This window comes from Macrobrachium rosenbergii, chromosome 4 (genome assembly GCF_040412425.1).
Source record: "Macrobrachium rosenbergii isolate ZJJX-2024 chromosome 4, ASM4041242v1, whole genome shotgun sequence".
In the NCBI taxonomy this organism is placed as follows: Eukaryota; Metazoa; Arthropoda; class Malacostraca; order Decapoda; family Palaemonidae; genus Macrobrachium; species Macrobrachium rosenbergii.
In genome coordinates, this window is record NC_089744.1 from 2586917 (window position 1) to 2600480 (window position 13564).

The 13564-nt window shown below is 36.1% G+C and overlaps 2 protein-coding genes across 2 annotated transcripts; one reads left to right on the forward strand and one right to left on the reverse strand.

Moving 5' to 3' along the window:
- Nucleotides 1-3224: 3224 nt before the first annotated feature.
- LOC136836456 (PE-PGRS family protein PE_PGRS4-like) lies at nucleotides 3225-9271 on the reverse strand. Its single transcript, XM_067100727.1, has 4 exons — nucleotides 9263-9271; nucleotides 8734-8919; nucleotides 4225-4262; nucleotides 3225-3897 (listed from the first exon to the last, which is right to left on the reverse strand). The coding sequence occupies exons 1-4, from the start codon at nucleotides 9269-9271 to the stop codon at nucleotides 3294-3296; spliced, it is 837 nt and encodes a 278-aa protein (XP_066956828.1). The 3' UTR covers nucleotides 3225-3293.
- A 994-nt stretch (nucleotides 9272-10265) lies between these two features.
- Nucleotides 10266-11602, forward strand: LOC136838263 (ctenidin-1-like). The gene is made up of 2 exons (XM_067103129.1): nucleotides 10266-10290; nucleotides 10763-11602. The coding sequence occupies exons 1-2, from the start codon at nucleotides 10279-10281 to the stop codon at nucleotides 11258-11260; spliced, it is 510 nt and encodes a 169-aa protein (XP_066959230.1). The 5' UTR covers nucleotides 10266-10278; the 3' UTR covers nucleotides 11261-11602.
- The last annotated feature ends 1962 nt before the right edge of the window (nucleotides 11603-13564 follow it).

The following is a 13564-nucleotide window of genomic DNA, read 5'->3' on the forward strand; positions in this document are numbered from 1 at the left end:
AATAAGTTTGGTTATTATCTTGATGTCTAAACAATCTTCTGACCTTTTTAACTATATCTTTAATGGCATTCTTCTAATTTTTGACGGTATGACATTGTTGTAGTTGCATATCGAGAATTTATTCCTAAAACATATTTCAAGTTCATTCATACGAACTTGCATTATCTTTCAATCTGGATTTGTAACTTCAATCTAAGGGGAAAACTTTTAAGAGAAATACATTGGACATAACTAGGATTCTTTAGCCTAAGCTACGGCATTGTGGATATTCCAATTACTCTTAGTGTCATTTACAAAAAAATAAAAATAAAATAATTAAATTGTTGAAAAGAAGAATGAGTATTTTTATAAACTTCCAAACGATAGTAAGACTTTTGGTTTTAGGTCTAATTATGCAGGGCTTTTTTATTGTTTTTTATTGTTTTTTTTTTTTTTTGCAGCCAATTATCGCCACCTTAGCAATGGTCCTTTTCGGGATCGCAGCAGCTGATCCTGTTGCTGAACCCGAGGCCAAAGCTGATCCTGGATTCATTAGAGGATTTAGTGGAGGATTTGGTGGATTTGGAGGCCAAGGATTCGGATATGGAGGCTACCGAGGAAAGAGGAGCCCAGTAGCTGAACGAAGCTGAGCCTGGATTTATTCAACGTGGATTTGGAGGAGGTGGAGGATTTGGAGGATTTGGAGGCCAAGGATTCGGACATGGAGGCTACCGTGGAAAGAGGAGCCCAGTAGCTGAACCCGAAGCTGAACCTGGATTTATTCAACGTGGATTTAGTGGAGGATTTGGAGGATTTGGAGGCCAAGGATTCGGACATGGAGGCTACCGTGGAAAGAGGAGCCCAGTAGCTGAACCTGAAGCTGAACCTGGATTTATTCAACGTGGATTTAGTGGAGGATTTGGAGGATTCGGAGGCCATGGATTCGGACATGGAGGCTACCGTGGAAAGAGGAGCCCAGTAGCTGAACCCGAAGCTGAACCTGGATTTATTCAACGTGGATTTAGTGGAGGATTTGGAGGATTTGGAGGCCAAGGATTCGGACATGGAGGCTACCGTGGAAAGAGGAGCCCAGTAGCTGAACCCGAAGCTGAACCTGGATTTATTCAACGTGGATTTAGTGGAGGATTTGGAGGATTTGGAGGCCATGGATTCCGGACATGGAGGCTACCGTGGAAAGAGGAGCCCAGTAGAACCTGAGCCTGGATTTATCCAGCTGAGCCTGGATTTATTCAAAGTGGATTCAAAGTGGATTCGGTGGAGGATTTGGAGGATTTAGTCATTTCGGAGGAGGCAGTTATTATGGTTAAGAAAAAAATGTGAAGATTCCTCCATTTTCCTTATGAATTTTAATGAAATAAACCATTATCAAAATATTTATTGCTCTCATTATCTTTACCTGAAAAAAGTAAAAAAATTGATATATGTTAAGAAAATATTTCACTCTTATAAAATAATGAACAATGGACTATCAAAAAATTATTCATTTGAACCTAAACTGGAAAGTAGAATGTGCCATTTTAAATTAGAAGCATCAGAATAATTTTTTCATAATATTTCAAATAAAATTCAAACTAGTTGTTCTTTTATTTGCATTCAGTAAGTAACAATGTACTTAGGAATCACGTGACCTTAAAAATTATGTATCCAAATCCCTCCTAACCTCCTGGATGCCATGTAGGAATGGCGACAGCCTGCCTAGAGAGAGAGAGAGAGAGCGAGAGAGAGAGAGAGAGAGAGAGAGAGAGAGAGAGAGAGAGAGAGAGAGAGAGAGAGAGAGAGACCAGCAGCAGCAAACGGACGGACAGACAGAGAAAAACAATCTTTTCTTGTTAAATTTGAGTGTTGCTACACTGAAGCGCATTACTATTATTAAGAATATTATGTCTTCATTCCCTACGCTCTCGAGTACAGGGGTCGGTTGGGAAAGGTCACTGACCCTTCCGTGTCGCTCTCTACTTCCTAGCACTGCGCCTGCGCCTTTGCTATAAGATCGGATGCGGCTTCCTTGCTTTAAATTTCGGTATTTTTCTCTTCTTCTTTTGCAACGAATGTTTGTTTTACCTAATATCCCTCACAAATTAAATTTGGAATTGTTATTTTCCCTGCAACTTGAACATTTTTATTTGGTGGGGATGGGGGTGGGAATTAAGAAGCTTTCCACAATATCTGCTCATGTACGAGCTGCCGAGAGTAGCCTCTTTAATTCAAGAACCGGTTGCAGATGTATTCCATTGTCTCACAGAGCGTGGGATAGTTAGCTGAATAAAGTTAGGAAGTGTAGTCTAAAGATGCCTAAGTAAGCAACATCGCTCTGATCAGGATGTTGTTTGATAACACCAAATTACTTGTCACCAAGAATTCATGATATTAACAACAAGAAACTGACTCAGACATGATAAGGTGCCTGTTCAGTTCTTAGGGAATGTCCCAGTAACAGGTCAAAAAGCCAGTGAAATAAGATATTCATTCTTTGATACAGAAGAGAGATCAGTCTAAGTTATACACAAGATATACAGTTCACCTATTAAAAACTGTAAAGATGTTCGGCTGGAGTAATTCCTCCAAGACCGCACAGCTAGAATGTATTGATCCCAACATGAAGAATTATTCTGCAAGATGATATAAAGGAATCTAATAAAAAAAGGTCTGAAGATTTATCTGCAAACTATCTCAATTTCACTTTATTGATAGAACAATAACAAAATGGTGTGTAGAGGGTGCTGAATAAAGGTAAAGAGTGCTTGTTATCAATGAACTAAATATAAGAAAGTGACCATATCAGGGGATATAAAACCTAGATATATAGGAATTAAAAAGCAAACTAAAATTTTCCTGTCCACATTAATCGAGTATTTTCGAGTTTCCTAAACCAGAAGACAATTGCAGAGAACCAAGAGCTTGAGGGTCCTCTGGGGAGGGTGTCACTATTCCTGCATGGCATCCAGGAGTTAGGAAGGATTTGGATATACCGATTTTTATGGCCACAAGATTTCTAGATAAATTGCCACTTGAAGAATCTAAGATTGAATTTCGGCTGAAATATTTGTGGATAATAATATGATTAATACAATGTTGCTTGTGTTTTTAAGAGGTGCACTAATTTTTTTTTTTCATTTAACTTTCGATAAAGATTTTTTTAATACTCTATTGCTCATTCCTTTAAAAGTTTGGAATATTTGCTTATCAATTTTTCAAATTGTTAGATAATGGTAATAAAAGTGTTATATATTTTGATAATTGTTTTCTTTATTCAGAATCATAAGAAAAAATTGTAGAAACTTCACATTTTTTTCTTAGCCATAATATCTGCCTCCTCCAAAATGACCAAATCCTCCACCAAATCCACGATGAATAAATCCAGGCTCAGCTTCGGGTTCAGCTACTGGACTCCTCTTTCCACGGTAGCCTCCATGTCCGAATCCATGGCCTCCAAATCCACCAAATCCTCCTCCAAATCCACGATGAATAAATCCAGGCTCAGCTTCGGGTTCAGCTACTGGACTCCTCTTTCCACGGTAGCCTCCATGTCCGAATCCATGGCCTCCAAATCCACCAAATCCTCCTCCAAATCCACGATGAATAAATCCAGGCTCAGCTTCGGGTTCAGCTACTGGACTCCTCTTTCCACGGTAGCCTCCATGTCCGAATCCATGGCCTCCAAATCCACCAAATCCTCCTCCAAATCCACGATGAATAAATCCAGGCTCAGCTTCGGGTTCAGCTACTGGACTCCTCTTTCCACGATAGCCTCCATGTCCGAATCCATGGCCTCCAAATCCTCCACCAAACCCTCCACCAAAGCCACGATGAATGAATCCAGGCTCAGCTTCGGGTTCAGCAACAGGATCAGCTGCTACTATCCCGAAAAGAACCACGGCTAAAGGTGGCAATAATCGTCTGCAAAAAATAATATTAAACACTCCCGGATCATTAGACCTTGAAAGAAGCCTGACAATATTAAAAAAAACTCACAAAAATACAGTTTTATTATTTCAACAGTTTTATAAATGGACCAGAAATCCTATTTTAGAGTTGGTTTCTACATTTGCACCTAAAATGATGCATATACAGTCATCAAGCAGGAAAATTTTAACAATTAAGGATATGCTTACAAATGTCTTTAAAATAGTGATCCAAGTCAACTATTGAACTTGTTTCCATAGGGAAGTGTAGTTTAAACAACATATCAGATAAGCCAGACTGGTTCAACTCCTCCACTCTTACCTTAGACACCATCGTGCAGTGGTTGAGAGGCGACTGTGCTGAAAGGGACTCACGGATCCCCTTATATACAGCCTGAGGGAGGATAAGTGACCTTCCCCAGGCTAACTCGATCTTGAAGAAACGAATTGCGTCATCGTCCTTTAACAGGCAAGGGTCATAAGGGCAATCATTCTCTCTTTTTCTGGTCTTCGTTTCTTTTGAGAATAACCGTTAAGGCGTGAGTTATGTTTAGGTAATGTGTGTATGTCAAAATAAATATGTATATAAAAATTTTAAAAATCTATATATAATATATATATACATATATATAGAAATATATATATATATATATATATATATATATATATGTATATATATATATATATATATTTATATATTTATATAGTGTATATATATTATAAAGACTACACATATATATAAATATTTATAATTATATTTATAAAAAATAAAGTGCATATTCTGTTTTCATCACGCTTTTGAGGAACTTTTTGAGAGTGTCACAAAAAAAAAGTAGGAAGTAAAAAAGATTAAAGAAAAATAAGTTTTATTCTCTGCTATTAGTAAAAAAAGAAATGGCAAAGGAAAGTGAGACGCAAAAGTTTTGCAGTAGTCTTTCAAATTTTAATACACCCTTGATCTGATAGGAAAAAGATCTAGCTTGAACTTCTGTCTGAATTACGTGAAAGGTCACCTACTTCATTTAAATTTTTAATCTGTAAAACATATAAAAAAGAGAAATGAAACATAGAGGAGGGGAAATCAACGGATAAAATAGTTTCTCCTGTCCTTGTCAGAAAATTTAGTAAGTAAAATAAAGGAGGGGGGGTTTTTAAGGGTTCATTTTCTTTGTCTCATTTGCCCTCTTTGAACAATGATCCTAAAGATCTGTTAATTGTGTTCATTGTCCCATGAGGGTCAATCCAATTTGCAAAACTAACCTTGTTCAGTAGTGGCCTAAAGTAAGGTAACTGACCTTATAATCAGTTCATCAATGATGCCTTCTTAGGCCCTTTTCCCAGGCTGTCTCTCTTATGAGGGCCTCTCCCAGAATGTATATATATATATATATATATATATATATATATATATATATTTATATATGTGTGTGTATACATATATATATATATATATATATATATATATATATATATATATATATATATATATATATATATATATATATACATCATATATATGACTTAATTGTTAATGGATACATGACGCAATTTCCACTTGGGGAAAATTTTCTCCCAAGATCGTCTTGGCCTGGAGAAAAGGACTGAACTGCCTGTTGGTCTCCTCAAAAGTTGAACGGTTTTGTATATAGAAAAAGGGGATGCCGTTATGTTTCTTTCATTACAGTCGCCTCTCAGTTCCACTTCAAGATGATGTCTAAGGCAAGGACAGTGGAAGTAGTTGAATCAGTCTAGTTGAACAAGATGACGATGTTATTTAAATTAGGGACTTTCTTGTTGAAACAATTTTTTGCTAATTGATTTTGAATACTGTCTTAAGTGTATTTCATTTCCAGCATTAAACCTTTGTAAGAATATCCATAGTTATTAATATTTTTCAAAATTCAGACCGTTGATTGACTGTATAAGCATTATAGAGTGTATATCAAGAAATCAGTCCTGAAATATACTTGTTTCATACAAATGAAATTTTGCATTAGTTTTTTAAATGTGGACCTTTTATATATTTTGAACCTAAATGACATTGTTGTAGTTCCATATCGAGAATTTATTCTAAAAATACAAGTTCATTCAGAACTTGATATCTTTCAATCCATAACTCAATCTAAGGGGAAAATTTAATAGAAATGTTGGACATAAAACAAATAATATTTTATAACTCTCATTTACAAAAAAAAAAAAAGCATAATTAAATTGTTAAGTATTTTTATCCAAAAGATTGTCAGACTTTTGTTTTAGGTCTAATTAATTATCCATTGTTTTTTTTTTTTGCTTTTTGCAGCCAATTATCGCCACCTTAGCCAATGTGGTCCTTTTCGGGATCGCAGCAGCTGATCCTGTTGCTGAACCCGAGGCCAAAGCTGATCCTGGATTCATTAGAGGATTTGGTGGAGGTTTTGGTGGATTTGGAGGCCATGGATTCGGACATGGAGGCTATCGTGGAAAGAGGAGCCCAGTAGCTGAACCCGAAGCTGAGCCTGGATTTATTCATGGTAGATTTGGTGGAGGATTTGGTGGATTTGGAGGCCATGGATTCGGACATGGAGGCTACCGTGGAAAGAGGAGTCCAGTAGCTGAACCGGAAGCTGAGCCTGGATTTATTCATCGTGGATTTAGTGGAGGATTTGGTGGATTTGGAGGTCATGGATTCGGACATGGAGGCTACCGTGGAAAGAGGAGCCAGTAGCTGAACCCGAAGCTGAACCTGGATTCATTCAAGTGGATTTGGTGGAGGATTTGGAGGATTTGGTCACTTTGGAGGTGGAAAGATAGTAGCTGGTTAGATTTAAAATGTGGATGTTGGAGGATTTGGAGGCTATTATTTCACATGAGGCTAAATAAAGAAAGTCATTATCAAAATAAGCTGAACCTGGATTTATTACCATTATCTAACAGGCCAAAGTGACATGGAGGCTAAAAAGAATGTTTGAACCAGTAAATATTTCACAGTGGATTTTGAGTAATGGAACAATTTCGGAGGACTACTAAAGATTCTTCATCTATGGTTAAATAAATTAAAAATATTTATTGCTCTCATTATCTTTTGAAAAAACAAAAATTAATAATGTTAAGAAAATATTTCTTCTAAAATAATGAATTATTTTTCAAAAATATTCATTTCTAAACTGGAAAGTAGAACTGCCATTTTAAATTGCTTAATTTTTACATTCTTTAAGCATTCAGTGATTTATTTAGGAATCGTGTGACCCTAAAAATTGGGTATCTACAAATCCTTTAACCTCCTGAATGCCATGCAGGAATGGCGACAGCCTGCCTGCCCAGAGGACCATCAGACAGAGAAAAACAATCTTTTTTGTTAAATTTGAGTGTTGTCTGAAGCGCATTACTATTTTAAGAAAATGTCTTCATTGGAAATATTTGATGAATGATGGGAAAGGTCAGAAAGCATTTGCTATAAGATCGGATTTGGCTTTTTTCATTTTTCATTTATTTAAATTTTGTTTTCCTCTTCTCACAACTTAAATTTGACTTTGATATCCTTCCTTGAACATTTTTATTTGTGATAGAAGGCATTAAGAAGCTTTCCACAATATCTTTATTGAGCTGACACCTTCTTCTTTAATTCAAGAATGATATCCATCACTGTTCCAACATTGAAGTAGTCTAAAGATGCCTGTAAGCAACATAATTTGATCAGATGTTGTTTATAACACCAAATTATTATCAAGAATTTTTTAACAACAAGAAACTTCAGACATGATGCCTGTTCAGTTTTAGGGAATGTCCCAGTAACAGGTCAAAAAGCCAGTGAAATAAGTCTTGATACAGAAGAGAGATTTCTGTTATACACAAGATAACAGTTCACCTATTAAAAACTGTAAAGATGTTCGGCTGGAGTTTCTCCAAGATGCACAGCTAGAATGTTTGATCCCAACATGAAGAATTATTCTGCAAGATGATATAAAGGAATCTAATAAAAAAAGGTCTGAAGATTTATCTGCAAACTATCTTTTCTTATTTAGAACAATAACAAAATGGTGTGTCTGAATAAAGGTAAAGAGTGCTTGTTATCAATGAACTAAATATAAGAAAGTGACCATCCCAGGGGATATAAAACCAGATATATAGGAATTAAAAAGCAAACTTCCTGTCCACATTTGTATTTTTAGTTTCCTAAACCAGAAGACAATTGCAGAGAACCAAGAGCTTGGGGTTCTGGGAGGGTGTCACTATACCCATGGCATCCAGGAGTTAGGAAGGATTTGGATATACCTTTTTTATGGAACAAGATTTCTAGATAAATTGCCATGAAGAATCTAAGATTGAATTTCGGCTGAAATATTTGTGGATAATAATATGATTAATACAATGTTGCTTGTGTTTTTAAGAGGTGCACTAATTTTTTTTTCATTTAACTTTCGATAAAGATTTTTTAATACTCTATTGCTCATTCCTTTAAACCAGAATATTTGCTTATCAATTTTTCAAATTGTTGATAATGGTAATAAAAGTGTTATATATTTTGATAATTGTTTTCTTTATTCAGAATCATAAGAAAAATTGTAGAAATAAGCCAAAATCTGCCTCCTCCAAAATGACCAAATTCCACCAATTCCACGATGAAATCCAGGCTCAGCTTCAGTTCAGCCTGGACTCTCTTTCACTGTAGCCCCATGTCCGAATCCATGGCCTCCATCCACAAATCCTCCTCCAAATCCACGATGAATTTCCAGGCTCAGCTTCAGGTTCAGCTACTGACTCCTCTTTCTTGTAGCCTTCCATGTTCCAATGTTCCACCAAATCCTCCTCCAAACCACGATGAATAAATCCAGGCTCAGCAGAGACAGCTGACTCCTCTTTCCACGGTAGCCTCCATGTCCGAATCCATGGCTGTTTTTCCAAATCGATGAATTCCAGGCTCTTCAGCTACTGGACTTCTTTTTTCCATGTCCGAATCCATGGCCTCCAAATCCTCCACCAAACCCTCCACCAAAGCCACGATGAATGAATCCAGGCTTTGGTTCAGCAACAGGATCAGCTGCAATGAAAAGAAGTCTTTAAAGTGGCAATAATCGTCTGCAAAAAAAATATTAAACACTCCCGGATCATTAGACCTAAAGCGAGAAGCCTGACAATATTTTGGAAAAGCTCATAAAAATACAGTTTTATTATTTCAACAGTTTTATAAATATTTGGAATCCTAAAGTTGGTTTGTCATTTTCTTTAAAATGATGCATTTCAGTCATTAGGAAAATTTTGGTTAAGGAGTGGTTACAAATGTCTTTAAGAGAGTTTTTCAACTATTGAACTTGTTTCATAGGGAAGTTTCAGTTTAAACAACATATCAGATAAGCCAGACTGGTTCAACTCCTCCACCTTACCCTAGACATCAGTGGTTGAGAGGCGACTATTGCTAAAAAGGGACTCACGGATCCCCTTATAACAGCCTGAGGGAGGATAAGTGACTTCCCCGATAACTCGATCTTGAAAAAAATCATTTTATAAGGGTCTTAAGGGCAATTTTCTCTTTCTGGTCTTCGTTTCTTTTGAGAATAACCGTTAAGGCGTGAGTTATGAAAATTCCATAATATATATATATATATATATATATATATATATATATATATATATATATATATATATATATATATATATATATATATACATACAGTACATATATCGTATATATATATAATTATATTTATAAACAAATAAAGTGCATATTCTGTTTTCATCACGTAGGAACTTCCTTGAGACCAAAAGTTGAAAGGAAGACTAATAAGTTTTATTCTCTGCTATTAGTAGTCGTATTTCGCTTTTGCAGTAGTCTTTCTTTTAATACACCCTTGATGATAGGAAAAAGGAATTAGTGAGGTCACCTACTTCATTTAAATTTTTAATCTGTACCCCATATAAAAAATGAGAAATGAAACATGGGAAATGAAAATAGTTGCTCCTGTCCTTGTGAAAATTTCGGTAAGAGAAATAAAGGAGGGGCACAGGGTTCAAATCTTTGACTTGAACAATGAAGATCTATATTTGTGTTCATTGTCCCTGAGGGTGCCAACTTACTACCTTGTTCAGAGTGGCCTAAAAGGAGGTAACTGACCTTATAATGAGTTCATCAATGATGCCAAAGTAGGCCCTTTCCCAGGCTGTGTTTATGAGGGCCTCTCCCAGAATGTCATTATATATATATATATATATATATATATATATATATATATATATATATATATATATATTTTCCTCCTTAACTTAATTGTTAATGGACGATGACGCAATTCTTTTCTCCAAGATCGTCTTGGCCTGGAGAAGGACACTTGGGTCTCCTCACGAAGTATATAAGGGGATCCGTGAGTCCCTTTCAGCACAGTCGCCTCTCAACCACTTCACGATGATGTCTAAGGCAAGAGTGGAAGAGTTGAATCAGTCTAGTTGAACCGATGTTATTTAAATTAGGCTTTCTTGTGGAAACAATTTTGCTAATTGATTTTGAATACTGTCTTAAGTGTATTTCATTTCCAGACCTTTTTAAGAATATCCATAGTTATTAATATTTTCCACATTGTTGACTGTATAAACATTTTAGGTGAATATCAAGAAATCAGTCCTAAAATATATTTGTTTCATACAAATGAATTTGCATTATTTTTTAAATGTTTATATGTATTTTGAACGTAAATGGAAAATTTTTCTGTAAAATACTTGTTGAGATATATTTACCATAAATCAATGCTATTTATAGTGTTAAAAATAAATAATATTTTATAACTCTAATGGAAAATTAAAAGCATCTTTATATAAACTTTTCCAAAAAGATTGTCAGACTTTTTGTTTTAGGTCTAATTATCCATGAGTTTTTATTGTTTTTTTTTTAGCCGGTTATTGCCACCTTAGCCGTGGTCCTTTTCGGGATGGTAGTAGCTGATCCTGTTGCTGAACCCGAGGCCAAAGCTGATCCTGGATTCATTAGAGGATTTGGTGGAGGTTTTGGTGGATTTGGAGGCCATGGATTCGGACATGGAGGCTATCGTGGAAAGAGGAGTCCAGAAGCTGAACCCGAAGCTGAGCCTGGATTTATTCGTGGTGGATTTGGTGGAGGATTTGGTGGATTTGGAGGCCATGGATTCGGACATGGAGGCTATCGTGGAAAGAGGAGTCCAGTAGCTGAACCGGAGGCTGAGCCTGGATTTATTCATCGTGGATTTAGTGGAGGATTTGGTGGATTTGGAGGTCATGGATTCGGACATGGAGGCTACCGTGGAAAGAGGAGTCCAGTAGCTGAACCCGAAGCTGAACCTGGATTCATTCATAGTGGATTTGGTGGAGGATTTGGAGGATTTGGTCACTTTGGAGGTGGCAGATATTATGGTTAAGAAAAATGTGGATGTTCCTCCATTATTTCCTATGACTAAATAAAGAAAGTCATTATCAAAATATGTAACACTTTTATTACCATTATCTAACAAAGTGAAAATGAATGTTTTGTAAGTAAATATTTCACACTTTTTGAGTAATGAACAATAGACTGCTAAAAATCTTCATCTATAGTTAAATGAAAAAAAAAATATTGCACTACTTAAAAACAAAAGTAACATCGTCTTCTATCATATTATTTTTCACAAATATTTCAACTGAAAGTCGAACTGGTCATTGCTTATTTACATTCTTTAAGTAGTGATTTATCTAGAAATCGTGTGACCCTAAAAGTGGGTATCTACAAATCCTTTGTGACCTCCTGAATGCCATGCAGGAATGACGACTTCTTGCCCAGAGGACCATCGAGATTTTGGTGCTTTGGGATTGTCTTCACTTTTAGAAAACTTGGAAATATTTGATGAATGTGGGCAGAAAGAATTTCGATTTGGTTTTTCATTTCATTTATTTAAATTTTATATCCTCTTCTACAATCACTTTGATATCCTTCCCTCTTGTGATAGAAGGCATTTTGCATTTGCATCTTTATTGAACACCTTCTTCGTATTATGATATATCACTGTTCCAACAATGAAGAGGAGTTGTGGTAATTTGTAGATTAATTATCAGAATTCTGTCATTAGGTCCTTTTATTTCATTCTGCACAATAGTTCTTTAAATCTACATGAATAATCTGATGTCTTTGTCTTTGAACTAAAGAGGTTTCCGGGCGAAAATCTGTGTAGTATTTATCTCAAATGCAGCAGATCTTTTGCAGCAAATAGGGATTCACTTACAACACTGACCTTTTGCCTTATTAAAATGACATGCCCTTAATTACTCAATAGACACCTTATCACGTTGTTTGGGTCAGCCTCAAGACCAGTCTCTTACTGTGGGTATTTTTACCATGAAGTCCTATTGACAGTGTTCAGTGTGTTCAGACAACATCCTGATCAGATGGTTCCTCGCTCTTCTTTAGAATAAATTTCCTTACATGAATCAGGTACCTACATCATGCTGTATAAGCACACGTAACAAATATGGGATCTTTCTTAGATGGTAACCCCCCCAAGGGTTTTAACCTGGTATGTATCCACCTTTGCAGTGTGTTTAGTACAAGCCCGTTGGAATGACCGTAAAAGCACAAACGAAAGACTATAACTATCATAAAGCTAATAGCCCCCATGAAATATTAGTCCTAGATAACGACCACGAACTTTGTTGGGGTCACTATCTGGGGAAGATCCCAAATATGTTACCTGCTCCTGAATTAAAGAGGCTATTGTATACACCACGTAAGTCATTACAGACTGTGAAAAGCTTAGTAACCCCCATCCCCCAAAAAATACTATTTTAAAATTGTGCAGAAAATAATTATTCCATTTCCAAACTCATAAGCGAAACTGGGTAAAACAAACATTTGTTACAACAGCAGGAGATGACACTATCAAACTTTGAACCGAGGAAGTCTCCTCCAATCGTAGGACGAAGGACGGTCTAGAACATTTTAGTGTAGATTTTTTGGCAGAGAACATTTTGGCTTATGTTTTTTGGCAGAGGACGTTTTGGTGTATTTTTTTTTTTTTTTTTTTTTGGCAGAGGGCATTTTTGGCGTATGTTTTTTTTTTTTTGCATTGGGGTATAAACATTATGGGAGGATAATAAATACATTAAAAAATCTGTTTTTACTCTAAAAAGCATTAAAACTGAGTAAAGATAGTACAAAATAAATTCAATGGAAGTAACAAACTGTAAATCATCATTTTTAATTTTATTCGAAGTTATGAGCTAAGCCTCGCTGGGATTCTAATGGTTCTCTTGCTCCATAATTGGACACTATCCTCCTTATTCTTTCAACTGCGTTTAAATATTTTTTCACCTCGTGTGAGGAATGACCAGCAATTAATTGCTCGTAGTATGCATCCCTTCCTTTCTGCATTCGTTTAATTCCATCAATAAATCGCCAAATTGCAGGATGATGCATTCCTAGTTCTGCATAAATTCGCCTGCGGGCTGCCCCGGCCTGGTTGCTTGTTTTACCTTCTTGGTTTAAAGTCCTCTGGTGAAGATTCCAAGCATCCATTTGAAAGGAGGGAGGGCGTCTTTGGCCTGCCACGCCAGTGTAAGTGTCCTCGAACCAGTTTAATAACTTCTGAAGTTCATCTGGCAAAAACTCTGAAAGAGCATCAACGTAAATGTCAGGAAGCCAGTATCATTTTAGTTTTCAGAGCAAACTCTGCATCATTATTGTAAGAATGACT

What these genes read in the sequence shown, in the direction of transcription:
- LOC136836456 (XM_067100727.1), bottom strand. An exon ending in AGGCTACCGTGGAAAGAGGA is followed by an intron (nt 4,263 to 8,733) that starts GTCAGCTGTCTC and finishes AGTCCCTTTCAG; the next exon opens with CACAGTCGCCTCTCAACCAC. An exon ending in ACTGCACGATGGTGTCTAAG is followed by an intron (nt 3,898 to 4,224) that starts GTAAGAGTGGAG and finishes TATTTTTTGCAG; the next exon opens with ACGATTATTGCCACCTTTAG.